The sequence below is a fragment of the Anomaloglossus baeobatrachus genome, chromosome 6, assembly GCF_048569485.1.
Source record: "Anomaloglossus baeobatrachus isolate aAnoBae1 chromosome 6, aAnoBae1.hap1, whole genome shotgun sequence".
NCBI lineage: Eukaryota > Metazoa > Chordata > Amphibia > Anura > Aromobatidae > Anomaloglossus > Anomaloglossus baeobatrachus.
The window spans coordinates 548,775,597-548,791,191 of NC_134358.1; the positions used below are offsets into that span (position 1 = coordinate 548,775,597).

Below are 15,595 nucleotides of genomic sequence, written 5' to 3' on the forward strand. Positions count from 1 at the left end.
CACATAGCCTCCATACAGAATAATGGGCCCCACATAGCCCTCCATACAGAATAATGGGCCCCACATAGCCCTCCATACAGAATAATGGGCCCCACATAGCCTCCATACAGAATAATGGGGTCCACATAGCCCTCCATACAGAATAATGGACCCCACATAGCCCTCCATACAGAATAATGTGCCCCACATAGCCCTCCATACAGAATAATGGGCCCCACATAGCCCTTCATACAGAATAATGGGCCCCACATACAGTGCCTACAAGTAGTATTCAACCCCCTGCAGATTTAGCAGGTTTGATAAGATGCAAATAAGTTAGAGTCTGCAAACTTCAAACAAGAGCAGGATTTATTAACAGATGCATAAATCTTACAAACCAACAAGTTATGTTGCTCAGTTAAATTTTAATAAATTTTAAACATAAAAGTGTGGGTCAATTATTATTCAACCCCTAGGTTTAATATTTTGTGGAATAACCCTTGTTTGCAATTACAGCTAATAATCGTCTTTTATAAGACCTGATCAGGCCGGCACAGGTCTCTGGAGTTATCTTGGCCCACTCCTCCATGCAGATCTTCTCCAAGTTATCTAGGTTCTTTGGGTGTCTCATGTGGACTTTAATCTTGAGCTCCTTCCACAAGTTTTCAATTGGGTTAAGGTCAGGAGACTGACTAGGCCACTGCAACACCTTGATTTTTTTCCCTCTTGAACCAGGCCTTGGTTTTCTTGGCTGTGTGCTTTGGGTCGTTGTCTTGTTGGAAGATGAAATGACGACCCATCTTAAGATCCTTGATGGAGGAGCGGAGGTTCTTGGCCAAAATCTCCAGGTAGGCCGTGCTATCCATCTTCCTATGGATGCGGACCAGATGGCCAGGCCCCTTGGCTGAGAAACAGCCCCACAACATGATGCTGCTACCACCATGCTTGACTGTAGGGATGGTATTCTTGGGGTCGTATGCAGTGCCATCCAGTTTCCAAACGTCACGTGTGTGGTTGGCACCAAAGATCTCGATCTTGGTCTCATTAGACCAGAGAACCTTGAACCAGTCTGTCTCAGAGTCCTCCAAATGATCATGAGCAAACTGTAGACGAGCCTTGACATGACGCTTTGAAAGTAAAGGTACCGTACGGGCTCGTCTGGAACGGAGACCATTGCGGTGGAGTACGTAACTTATGGTATTGACTGAAACCAATGTCCCCACTGCCATGAGATCTTCTCGGAGCTCCTTCCTTGTTGTCCTTGGGTTAGCCTTGACTCTTCGGACAAGCCTGGCCTCGGCACGGGTGGAAACTTTCAAAGGCTGTCCAGGCCATGGAAGGCTAACAGTAGTTCCATAAGCCTTCCACTTCCGGATGATGCTCCCAACAGTGGAGACAGGTAGGCCCAACTCCTTGGAAAGGGTTTTGTACCCCTTGCCAGCCTTGTGACCCTCCACGATCTTGTCTCTGGTGGCCTTGGAATGCTCCTTTGTCTTTCCCATGTTGACCAAGTATGAGTGCTGTTCACAAGTTTGGGGAGGGTCTTCAATAGTCAGAAAAGGCTGGAAAAAGAGATAATTAATCCAAACATGTGAAGCTCATTGTTCTTTGTGCCTGAAATACTTCTTAATACTTTAGGGGAACCAAACAGAAGTCTTGTGGTTTGAGGGGTTGAATAATAAATGACCCTCTGAATAAACTTTTCACAATTTAAAAAAAAAAATAAAAAAAGAAATAACATTCTTTTTTGATGCAGTACATTTCACACTTCCAGGCTGATCTACAGTCCAAATGTCACAATGCCAAGTTATTCCGAATGTGTAAACCTGCTAAATCTGCAGGGGGTTGAATACTACTTGTAGGCACTGTAGTCCTCCATACAGAATAATGGGCCCCACATAGCCCTCCATACAGAATAATGGACCCCACATAGCCCTCCATACAGAATAATGGGCCCCACATAGCCCTTAATACAGTATAATGGTCCCCACATAGTCCTCCATACAGAATAATGGGCCTTACATAGTCCTCCATACAGAATAATGGGCCCCACATAGTCCTCCATACAGAATAATGGGCCTTACATAGTCCTCCATACAGAATAATGGGCCCCACATAGTCCTCCATACAGAATAATGGGCCCCACATAGTCCTCCATACAGAATAATGGGCCCCACATAGCCCTTCATACAGAATAATGGGCCACACATAGCCCTCCATACAGAATAATGGGCCCCACATTGTCCTCCATGCAGAATAATGGGCCCCACATAATCCTCCATACAGAATAATGGGCCTCACATAACCCTCCATACAGAATAATGGGCCCCACATAGCCCTCCATACAGAATAATAGGCCCCACATAACCCTCCATACAGAATAATGGGCCCCACATAGCCCTCCATACAGAATAATGGGCCCCACATAGTCCTCCATACAGAATAATGGGCACCACATAGTCTTCCATACAGAATAATAGGCCCCACATAATCCTCTATACAGAATAATGATCCCCACATAGCCCTCCATACAGAATAATGGACCCCACATAGTCCTCCATACAGAATAATGGGCTCCACATAGCCCTCCATACAGAATAATGGCCCCACATAGCCCTCCATAGAGAATAATGGGCACCACATAGCCCTCCATACAGAATAATGGGCCTCACATAGCCCTCCATACAGAATAATGGACCCCACATAGCCCTCCATACAGAATAATGGGAACCACATAGTCCTCCATACAGAATAATGGACCCCACATAGTCCCCCATACAGAATAAGGTGCCCCACATAGCCCTCCATACAGAATAATGGGCCCCACATAGCCCTCCATACAGAATAATGTGCCCCACATAGCCCTCCATACAGAATAATGGACCCCACATAGCCCTCCATACAGAATAATGGGCACCACATAGTCCTCCATACAGAATAATGGACCCCACATAGTCCCCCATACAGAATAATGTGCCCCACATAGCCCTCCATACAGAATAATGGGCCTCACATAGCCCTCCATACAGAATAATGGACCCCACATAGCCCTCCATACAGAATAATGGGCCCCACATAGCCCTCCATACAGAATAATGGCCCCACATAGCCCTCCATACAGAATAATGTGCCCCACATAGTCCTCCATACAGAATAATGGACCCCACATAGCCCTCCATACAGAATAATGGACCCCACATAGTCCTCCATACAGAATAATGTGCCCCACATAGTCCTCCATACAGAATAATGTGCCCCACATAGCCCTCCATACAGAATAATGGGCCCCACATAGCCCTCCATACAGAATAATGGGCCCCACATAGCCCTCCATACAGAATAATGGACCCCACACAGCCCTCCATACAGAATAATGGACCCCACATAGCCCTCCATACAGAATAATGTGCCCCACATAACCCTCCATACAGAATAATGGGCTCCACATAGCCCTCCATACAGAATAATGGGCCCCACATAGCCCTCCATACAGAATAATGGACCCCACATAGCCCTCCATACAGAATAATAGGCCCCACATAGCCCTCCATACAGAATAATGGGCTCCACATAGTCCTCCATACAGAATAATGGGCCCCACATAGTCCTCCATACAGAATAATGGGCTCCACATAGTCCTCCATACAGAATAATGGGCTCCACATAGCCCTCCATACAGAATAATGGGCCCCACATAGCCCTTCATACAGAATAATGGGCCCCACATAGTCCTCCATACAGAATAATGGCACCACATAGTCCTCCATACAGAATAATGTGGTCCACATAGCCCTCCATACAGAATAATATGCTCCACATAGTCCTCCATACAGAATAATGTGCTCCACATAGTCCTCCATACAGAATAATGGGCCCCACATAGCCCTCCATACAGAATAATGGGCCCCACATAGCCCTCCATACAGAATAATATGCCACACATAGCCCTCCATACAGAATAATGTGCCCCACATAGCCCTCCATACAGAATAATGTGCTCCACATAGTCCTCCATACAGAATAATGGGCCCCACATAGCCCTCCATACAGAATAATGGGCCCCATATAGTCCTCCATACTGAATAATGGGCCCCACATAGCCCTCCATACAGAATAATGGACCCCACATAGCCCTCCATACAGAATAATGGGCCCCACATAGTCCTCCATACAGAATAATGGACCCCACATAGCCCTCCATACAGAATAATGTGCCCCACATAGCCCTCCATACAGAAAAATGGGCCCCACATAGTCCTCCATACAGAATAATGGGCCCCACATAGCCCTCCATACAGAATAATATGCCACACATAGCCCTCCATTCAGAATAATGTGCCCCACATAGCCCTCCATACAGAATAATGTGCCCCACATAGCCCTCCATACAGAATAATGGGCCCCACATAGCCCTCCATACAGAATAATATGCCACACATAGCCCTCCATACAGAATAATGTGCCCCACATAGCCCTCCATACAGAATAATGTGCCCCACATAGTCCTCCATACAGAATAATGTGCTCCACATAGTCCTCCATACAGAATAATGTGCTCCACATAGTCCTCCATACAGAATAATGGGCCCCACATAGCCCTCCATACAGAATAATGGGCCCCACATAGCCCTCCATACAGAATAATATGCCACACATAGCCCTCCATACAGAATAATGTGCCCCACATAGCCCTCCATACAGAATAATGGGCCCCACATAGTCCTCCATACAGAATAATGGGCCCCACATAGCCCTCCATACAGAATAATATGCCACACATAGCCCTCCATACAGAATAATGGGCCCCACATAGCCCTCCATACAGAATAATGGGCCCCACATAGCCCTCCATACAGAATAATGGGCACCACATAGCCCTCCATACAGAATAATGGCCCCACATAGCCCTCCATACAGAATAATGGGCCTCACATAGCCCTCCATACAGAATAATGGGCCCCACATAGCCCTCCATACAGATTAATGGGCCCCACATAGCCCTCCATACAGAATAATGGGCCCCACATAGCCCTCCATACAGATTAATGGGCCCCACATAGCCCTCCATACAGAATAATGGACCCCACATAGCCCTCCATACAGAATAATGGCCCCACATAGCCCTCCATACAGAATAATGGCCCCACATAGCCCTCCATACAGAAAAATGGGCCCCACATAGCCCTCCATACAGATTAATGGGCCCCACATAGCCCTCCATACAGAATAATGGGCCCCACATAGCCCTCCATACAGAATAATGGGCCCCACATACTCCTCCATACAGAATAATGGGCTCCACATAGCCCTCCATACAGAATAATGGGCCCCACATAACCCTCCATACAGAATAATGGGCCCCACATAACCCTCCATACAGAATAATGGACCCCACATAGCCCTCCATACAGAATAATGGGCCCCACATAGCCCTCCATACAGAATAATGGGCCCCACATAGCCCTCCATACAGAATAATGGGCTCCACATAGCCCTCCATACAGAATAATGGGCCCCACATAGCCCTCCATACAGAATAATGGGCCCCACATAGCCCTCCATACTGAATAATGGGCCCCACATAGCCCTCCATACAGAATAATGGACCCCACATAGCCCTCCATGCAGAATAATGGGCCCCACATAGTCCTCCATACAGAATAATGGACCCCACATAGCCCTCCATACAGAATAATGGGCCCCACATAGCCCTCCATACAGAATAATGGGCCCCACATAGTCCTCCATACAGAATAATGGGCCCCACATAGCCCTCCATACAGAATAATATGCCACACATAGCCCTCCATACAGAATAATGTGCCCCACATAGCCCTCCATACAGAATAATGTGCCCCACATAGCCCTCCATACAGAATAATGGGCCCCACATAGCCCTCCATACAGAATAATATGCCACACATAGCCCTCCATACAGAATAATGTGCCCCACATAGCCCTCCATACAGAATAATGTGCCCCACATAGCCCTCTATACAGAATAATGTGCCCCACATAGCCCTCCATACAGAATAATGTGCCCCACATAGTCCTCCATACAGAATAATGTACTCCACATAGCCCTCCATACAGAATAATGGGCCCCACATAGCCCTCCATACAGAATAATGTGCCCCACATAGCCCTCCATACAGAATAATGTGCTCCACATAGTCCTCCATACAGAATAATGGGCCCCACATAGCCCTCCATACAGAATAATGGGCCCCACATAGCCCTCCATACAGAATAATGGGCCCCACATAGCCCTCCATACTGAATAATGGGCCCCACATAGCCCTCCATACAGAATAATGGACCCCACATAGCCCTCCATGCAGAATAATGGGCCCCACATAGTCCTCCATACAGAATAATGGACCCCACATAGCCCTCCATACAGAATAATGGGCCCCACATAGCCCTCCATACAGAATAATGGGCCCCACATAGTCCTCCATACAGAATAATGGGCCCCACATAGCCCTCCATACAGAATAATATGCCACACATAGCCCTCCATACAGAATAATGTGCCCCACATAGCCCTCCATACAGAATAATGTGCCCCACATAGCCCTCCATACAGAATAATGGGCCCCACATAGCCCTCCATACAGAATAATATGCCACACATAGCCCTCCATACAGAATAATGTGCCCCACATAGCCCTCCATACAGAATAATGTGCCCCACATAGCCCTCCATACAGAATAATGTGCCCCACATAGCCCTCCATACAGAATAATGTGCCCCACATAGTCCTCCATACAGAATAATGTGCTCCACATAGCCCTCCATACAGAATAATGGGCCCCACATAGCCCTCCATACAGAATAATGTGCCCCACATAGCCCTCCATACAGAATAATGTGCTCCACATAGTCCTCCATACAGAATAATGGGCCCCACATAGCCCTCCATACAGAATAATGGGCCCCACATAGCCCTCCATACAGAATAATGGCTCCACATAGCCCTCCATACAGAATAATGTGCCCACATAGCCCTTCATACAGAATAATGAGCCCCACATAGCCCTCCATACAGAATAATGTGCCCCACATAGCCCTCTATACAGAATAATGGCCCCACATAGTCCTCCATACAGAATAATGGACCCCACATAGCCCTCCATACAGAATAATGGGCCCCACATAGCCCTCCATACAGAATAATGGGCCCCACATAGCCCTCCATACAGAATAATGGGCCCCACATAGCCCTCCATACAGAATAATGGGCCCCACATAGCCCTCCATACAGAATAATGTGCTCCACATAGTCCTCCATACAGAATAATGTGCTCCACATAGTCCTCCATACAGAATAATGGGCCCCACATAGCCCTCCATACAGAATAATGGGCCCCACATAGCCCTCCATACAGAATAATATGCCACACATAGCCCTCCATACAGAATAATGTGCCCCACATAGCCCTCCATACATAATAATGGGCCCCACATAGTCCTCCATACAGAATAATGGGCCCCACATAGCCCTCCATACAGAATAATATGCCACACATAGCCCTCCATACAGAATAATGGGCCCCACATAGCCCTCCATACAGAATAATGGGCCCCACATAGCCCTCCATACAGAATAATGGGCACCACATAGCCCTCCATACAGAATAATGGCCCCACATAGCCCTCCATACAGAATAATGGGCCTCACATAGCCCTCCATACAGAATAATGGGCCCCACATAGCCCTCCATACAGATTAATGGGCCCCACATAGCCCTCCATACAGAATAATGGGCCCCACATAGCCCTCCATACAGATTAATGGGCCCCACATAGCCCTCCATACAGAATAATGGACCCCACATAGCCCTCCATACAGAATAATGGCCCCACATAGCCCTCCATACAGAATAATGGCCCCACATAGCCCTCCATACAGAATAATGGGCCCCACATAGCCCTCCATACAGATTAATGGGCCCCACATAGCCCTCCATACAGAATAATGGGCCCCACGTAGCCCTCCATACAGAATAATGGGCCCCACATACCCCTCCATACAGAATAATGGGCTCCACATAGCCCTCCATACAGAATAATGGGCCCCACATAACCCTCCATACAGAATAATGGGCCCCACATAACCCTCCATACAGAATAATGGGCCCCACATAGCCCTCCATACAGAATAATGGGCCCCACATAGCCCTCCATACAGAATAATGGGCCCCACATAGCCCTCCATACAGAATAATGGGCTCCACATAGCCCTCCATACAGAATAATGGGCCCCACATAGCCCTCCATACAGAATAATGGGCCCCACATAGCCCTCCATACAGAATAATGTGCCCCACATAGCCCTCCATACAGAATAATGGGCCCCACATAGCCCTCCATACAGAATAATGGCTCCACATAGCCCTCCATACAGAATAATGTGCCCACATAGCCCTTCATACAGAATAATGAGCCCCACATAGCCCTCCATACAGAATAATGGACCCCACATAGCCCTCCATACAGAATAATGGCCCCCACATAGCCCTCCATACAGAATAATGGGCTCCACATAGCCCTCCATACAGAATAATGTGCCCACATAGCCCTCCATACAGAATAATGGACCCCACATAGCCCTCCATACAGAATAATGGCCCCACATAGCCCTCCATACAGAATAATGTGCCCACATAGCCCTCCATACAGAATAATGGGCTCCACATAGCCCTCCATACAGAATAATGGGCCCCACATAACCCTCCATACAGAATAATGGGCCCCACATAACCCTCCATACAGAATAATGGACCCCACATAGCCCTCCATACAGAATAATGGGCCCCACATAGCCCTCCATACAGAATAATGGGCCCCACATAGCCCTCCATACAGAATAATGGGCTCCACATAGCCCTCCATACAGAATAATGGGCCCCACATAGCCCTCCATACAGAATAATGGGCCCCACATAGCCCTCCATACTGAATAATGGGCCCCACATAGCCCTCCATACAGAATAATGGACCCCACATAGCCCTCCATACAGAATAATGGGCCCCACATAGTCCTCCATACAGAATAATGGACCCCACATAGCCCTCCATACAGAATAATGGGCCCCACATAGCCCTCCATACAGAATAATGGGCCCCACATAGTCCTCCATACAGAATAATGGGCCCCACATAGCCCTCCATACAGAATAATATGCCACACATAGCCCTCCATACAGAATAATGGGCCCCACATAGCCCTCCATACAGAATAATGTGCCCCACATAGCCCTCCATACAGAATAATGGGCCCCACATATTCCTCCATACAGAATAATGGGCCCCACATAGCCCTCCATACAGAATAATGTGCCCCACATAGCCCTCCATACAGAATAATGTGCCCCACATAGCCCTCCATACAGAATAATGGGCCCCACATAGCCCTCCATACAGAATAATATGCCACACATAGCCCTCCATACAGAATAATGTGCCCCACATAGCCCTCCATACAGAATAATGTGCCCCACATAGTCCTCCATACAGAATAATGTGCTCCACATAGTCCTCCATACAGAATAATGTGCTCCACATAGTCCTCCATACAGAATAATGGGCCCCACATAGCCCTCCATACAGAATAATGGGCCCCACATAGCCCTCCATACAGAATAATATGCCACACATAGCCCTCCATACAGAATAATGTGCCCCACATAGCCCTCCATACAGAATAATGGGCCCCACATAGTCCTCCATACAGAATAATAGGCCCCACATAGCCCTCCATACAGAATAATATGCCACACATAGCCCTCCATACAGAATAATGGGCCCCACATAGCCCTCCATACAGAATAATGGGCCCCACATAGCCCTCCATACAGAATAATGGGCACCACATAGCCCTCCATACAGAATAATGGCCCCACATAGCCCTCCATACAGAATAATGGGCCTCACATAGCCCTCCATACAGAATAATGGGCCCCACATAGCCCTCCATACAGATTAATGGGCCCCACATAGCCCTCCATACAGAATAATGGGCCCCACATAGCCCTCCATACAGATTAATGGGCCCCACATAGCCCTCCATACAGAATAATGGACCCCACATAGCCCTCCATACAGAATAATGGCCCCACATAGCCCTCCATACAGAATAATGGCCCCACATAGCCCTCCATACAGAATAATGGGCCCCACATAGCCCTCCATACAGATTAATGGGCCCCACATAGCCCTCCATACAGAATAATGGGCCCCACATAGCCCTCCATACAGAATAATGGGCCCCACATACCCCTCCATACAGAATAATGGGCTCCACATAGCCCTCCATACAGAATAATGGGCCCCACATAACCCTCCATACAGAATAATGGGCCCCACATAACCCTCCATACAGAATAATGGACCCCACATAGCCCTCCATACAGAATAATGGGCCCCACATAGCCCTCCATACAGAATAATGGGCCCCACATAGCCCTCCATACAGAATAATGGGCTCCACATAGCCCTCCATACAGAATAATGGGCCCCACATAGCCCTCCATACAGAATAATGGGCCCCACATAGCCCTCCATACTGAATAATGGGCCCCACATAGCCCTCCATACAGAATAATGGACCCCACATAGCCCTCCATGCAGAATAATTGGCCCCACATAGTCCTCCATACAGAATAATGGACCCCACATAGCCCTCCATACAGAATAATGGGCCCCACATAGCCCTCCATACAGAATAATGGGCCCCACATAGTCCTCCATACAGAATAATGGGCCCCACATAGCCCTCCATACAGAATAATATGCCACACATAGCCCTCCATACAGAATAATGTGCCCCACATAGCCCTCCATACAGAATAATGTGCCCCACATAGCCCTCCATACAGAATAATGGGCCCCACATAGCCCTCCATACAGAATAATATGCCACACATAGCCCTCCATACAGAATAATGTGCCCCACATAGCCCTCCATACAGAATAATGTGCCCCACATAGCCCTCTATACAGAATAATGTGCCCCACATAGCCCTCCATACAGAATAATGTGCCCCACATAGCCCTCTATACAGAATAATGGGCCCCACATAGCCCTCCATACAGAATAATGTGCCCCACATAGTCCTCCATACAGAATAATGTGCTCCACATAGCCCTCCATACAGAATAATGGGCCCCACATAGCCCTCCATACAGAATAATGTGCCCCACATAGCCCTCCATACAGAATAATGTGCTCCACATAGTCCTCCATACAGAATAATGGGCCCCACATAGCCCTCCATACAGAATAATGGGCCCCACATAGCCCTCCATACAGAATAATGGGCCCCACATAGCCCTCCATACAGAATAATGGGCCCCACATAGCCCTCCATACAGAATAATGGGCCCCACATAGCCCTCCATACAGAATAATGTGCTCCACATAGTCCTCCATACAGAATAATGTGCTCCACATAGTCCTCCATACAGAATAATGGGCCCCACATAGCCCTCCATACAGAATAATGGGCCCCACATAGCCCTCCATACAGAATAATATGCCACACATAGCCCTCCATACAGAATAATGTGCCCCACATAGCCCTCCATACAGAATAATGGGCCCCACATAGTCCTCCATACAGAATAATGGGCCCCACATAGCCCTCCATACAGAATAATATGCCACACATAGCCCTCCATACAGAATAATGGGCCCCACATAGCCTTCCATACAGAATAATGGGCCCCACATAGCCCTCCATACAGAATAATGGGCACCACATAGCCCTCCATACAGAATAATGGCCCCACATAGCCCTCCATACAGAATAATGGGCCTCACATAGCCCTCCATACAGAATAATGGGCCCCACATAGCCCTCCATACAGATTAATGGGCCCCACATAGCCCTCCATACAGAATAATGGGCCCCACATAGCCCTCCATACAGATTAATGGGCCCCACATAGCCCTCCATACAGAATAATGGACCCCACATAGCCCTCCATACAGAATAATGGCCCCACATAGCCCTCCATACAGAATAATGGCCCCACATAGCCCTCCATACAGAATAATGGGCCCCACATAGCCCTCCATACAGATTAATGGGCCCCACATAGCCCTCCATACAGAATAATGGGCCCCACATAGCCCTCCATACAGAATAATGGGCCCCACATACCCCTCCATACAGAATAATGGGCTCCACATAGCCCTCCATACAGAATAATGGGCCCCACATAACCCTCCATACAGAATAATGGGCCCCACATAACCCTCCATACAGAATAATGGGCCCCACATAGCCCTCCATACAGAATAATGGGCCCCACATAGCCCTCCATACAGAATAATGGGCCCCACATAGCCCTCCATACAGAATAATGGGCTCCACATAGCCCTCCATACAGAATAATGGGCCCCACATAGCCCTCCATACAGAATAATGGGCCCCACATAGCCCTCCATACAGAATAATGGGCTCCACATAGCCCTCCATACAGAATAATGGGCCCCACATAGCCCTCCATACAGAATAATGGGCCCCACATAGCCCTCCATACAGAATAATGTGCCCCACATAGCCCTCCATACAGAATAATGGGCCCCACATAGCCCTCCATACAGAATAATGGCTCCACATAGCCCTCCATACAGAATAATGTGCCCACATAGCCCTTCATACAGAATAATGAGCCCCACATAGCCCTCCATACAGAATAATGGACCCCACATAGCCCTCCATACAGAATAATGGCCCCCACATAGCCCTCCATACAGAATAATGGGCTCCACATAGCCCTCCATACAGAATAATGTGCCCACATAGCCCTTCATACAGAATAATGAGCCCCACATAGCCCTCCATACAGAATAATGGACCCCACATAGTCCTCCATACAGAATAATGGGCCCCACATAGCCCTCCATACAGAATAATGGGCTCCACATAGCCCTCCATACAGAATAATGGCCCCACATAGCCCTCCATACAGAATAATGGCCCACATAGCCCTCCATACAGAATAATGTGCCCCACATAGCCCTCCATACAGAATAATGGCTCCACATAGTCCTCCATACAGAATAATGGCTCCACATAGTCCTCCATACAGAATAATGTGCCCCACATAGCCCTCCATACAGAATAATGGGCCCCACATAGCCCTCCATACAGAATAATGGCCCCACATAGCCCTCCATACAGAATAATGTGCCCCACATAGCCCTCCATACAGAATAATGGGCTCCACATAGCCCTCCATACAGAATAATGTGCCCACATAGCCCTTCATACAGAATAATGAGCCCCACATAGCCCCCCATACAGAATAATGGACCCCACATAGTCCTCCATACAGAATAATGGGCCCCACATAGCCCTCCATACAGAATAATGGGCTCCACATAGCCCTCCATACAGAATAATGGCCCCACATAGCCCTCCATACAGAATAATGGCCCACATAGCCCTCCATACAGAATAATGTGCCCCACATAGCCCTCCATACAGAATAATGGCTCCACATAGTCCTCCATACAGAATAATGGCTCCACATAGCCCTCCATACAGAATAATGGGCCCCACATAGCCCTCCATACAGAATAATGGCCCCACATAGCCCTCCATACAGAATAATGAGCCCCACATAGCCCTCCATACAGAATAATGGGCCCCACATAGCCCCCCATACAGAATAATGGGCCCCACATAGCCCTCCATACAGAATAATGGCTCCACATAGTCCTCCATACAGAATAATGGCTCCACATAGCCCTCCATACAGAATAATGGACCCCACATAGCCCTCCATACAGAATAATGTGCCCCACATAGCCCTCCATACAGAATAATGTGCCCCACATAGCCCTCCATACAGAATAATGGGCCCCACATAGCCCTCCATACAGAATAATGGGCCCCACATAGCCCTCCATACAGAATAATGGGCTCCACATAGCCCTCCATACAGAATAATGGACCCCACATAGCCCTCCATACAGAATAATGGGCCCCACATAGCCCTCCATACAGAATAATGGCCCCACATAGCTCTCCATACAGAATAATGGGCCCCACATAGCCCTCCATACAGAATAATGGCTCCACATAGTCCTCCATACAGAATAATGGGCCCCACATAGCCCTCCATACAGAATAATGGGCCCCACATAGCCCTCCATACAGAATAATGGCCCCACATAGCCCTCCATACAGAATAATGGTCCCCACATAGCCCTCCATACAGAATAATGGGCCCCACATAGCCCTTCATACAGAATGGGCCCCACATAGCCCTCCATACAGAATAATGGGCTCCACATAGTCCTCCATACAGAATAATGGGCCCCACATAGCCCTCCATACAGAATAATGGGCCCCACATAGCCCTCCATACAGAATAATGGGCTCCACATAGCCCTCCATACAGAATAATGGGCCCCACATAGTCCTCCATACAGAATAATGGCCCCACATAGCCCTCCATACAGAATAATGGGCTCCACATAGCCCTCCATACAGAATAATGGGCCCCACATAGCCCTCCATACAGAATAATGGCCCCACATAGCCCTCCATACAGAATAATGGGCCCCACATAGCCCTCCATACAGAATAATGGCCCCACATAGCCCTCCATACATAATAATGGCCCACATAGGTCTACATGTAATAATGGGTCATTCTTTAAGATTTTGGTGTTACTACCTTGATGTTAACTACTTTTATATATATTTTCCTTTTCCAGATGAAGAACGTATTCATGCACACGAATATGGAATCCGGGGAATCAATGTTGTACGCTGAGTCTGTGAAGCGACTACGTGCGCTGAGTACCTCGCTCCCTGCCAGTAGCTGACACAGGGGTGTTTGCCTTTCAGGACTCCCCATCATTTCTTCAGGACAATTCTTATTGTGCTCAGCCTGATTCTTCGTGGCTTTGGTCGATCTGTGTGTGGAATATACTGTTCTGGTTTTTGTTTCTAATGCCTCAGTGGAAGAGAAGCTCTGCGTTCATCACCATGTCTATCATTCCAATATATCTAAAATAAGGAAGGAAGCAGCTTACATACAGTTAGGTCCAGAAATCTTTGGACAGTGACACAGTTTTCGCGAGTTGGGCTCTGCATGCCACCACATTGGATTTGAAATGAAACCTCTACAACAGAATTCAAGTGCAGATTGTAACGTTTAATTTGAAGGTTTGAACAAAAATATCTGATAGAAATTGTAGGAATTGTCACATTTCTTTACAAACACTCCACATTTTAGGAGGTCAAAAGTAATTGGACAAATAAACCAAACCCAAGCAAAATATTTTTATTTTCAATGTTTTGTTGCGAATCCTTTGGAGGCAATCACTGCCTTAAGTCTGGAACCCATGGACATCACCAAACGCTGGGTTTCCTCCTTCTTAATGCTTTGCCAGGCCTTTACAGCCGCAGCCTTCAGGTCTTGCTTGTTTGTGGGTCTTTCCGTCTTAAGTCTGGATTTGAGCAAGTGAAATGCATGCTCAATTGGGTTAAGATCTGGTGATTGACTTGGCCATTGCAGAATGTTCCATTTTTTTGCACTCATGAACTCCTGGGTAGCTTTGGCTGTATGCTTGGGGTCATTGTCCATC

The 15,595-nt window shown here is 47.7% G+C and overlaps 1 protein-coding gene across 1 annotated transcript in view; it reads left to right on the top strand.

Moving 5' to 3' along the window:
• The window catches only part of HEPACAM2 (HEPACAM family member 2), a 194,002-nt gene extending 178,627 nt beyond the window's left edge, over window positions 1-15,375 (top strand). The window contains exon 10 of the mRNA XM_075315658.1: window positions 14,720-15,375. Within this exon, the coding sequence (XP_075171773.1) occupies window positions 14,720-14,723 (4 nt within the window). The 3' untranslated portion in view covers window positions 14,724-15,375. The remainder of the gene's footprint in view (window positions 1-14,719) is intronic.
• Window positions 15,376-15,595: the final 220 nt, after the last annotated feature.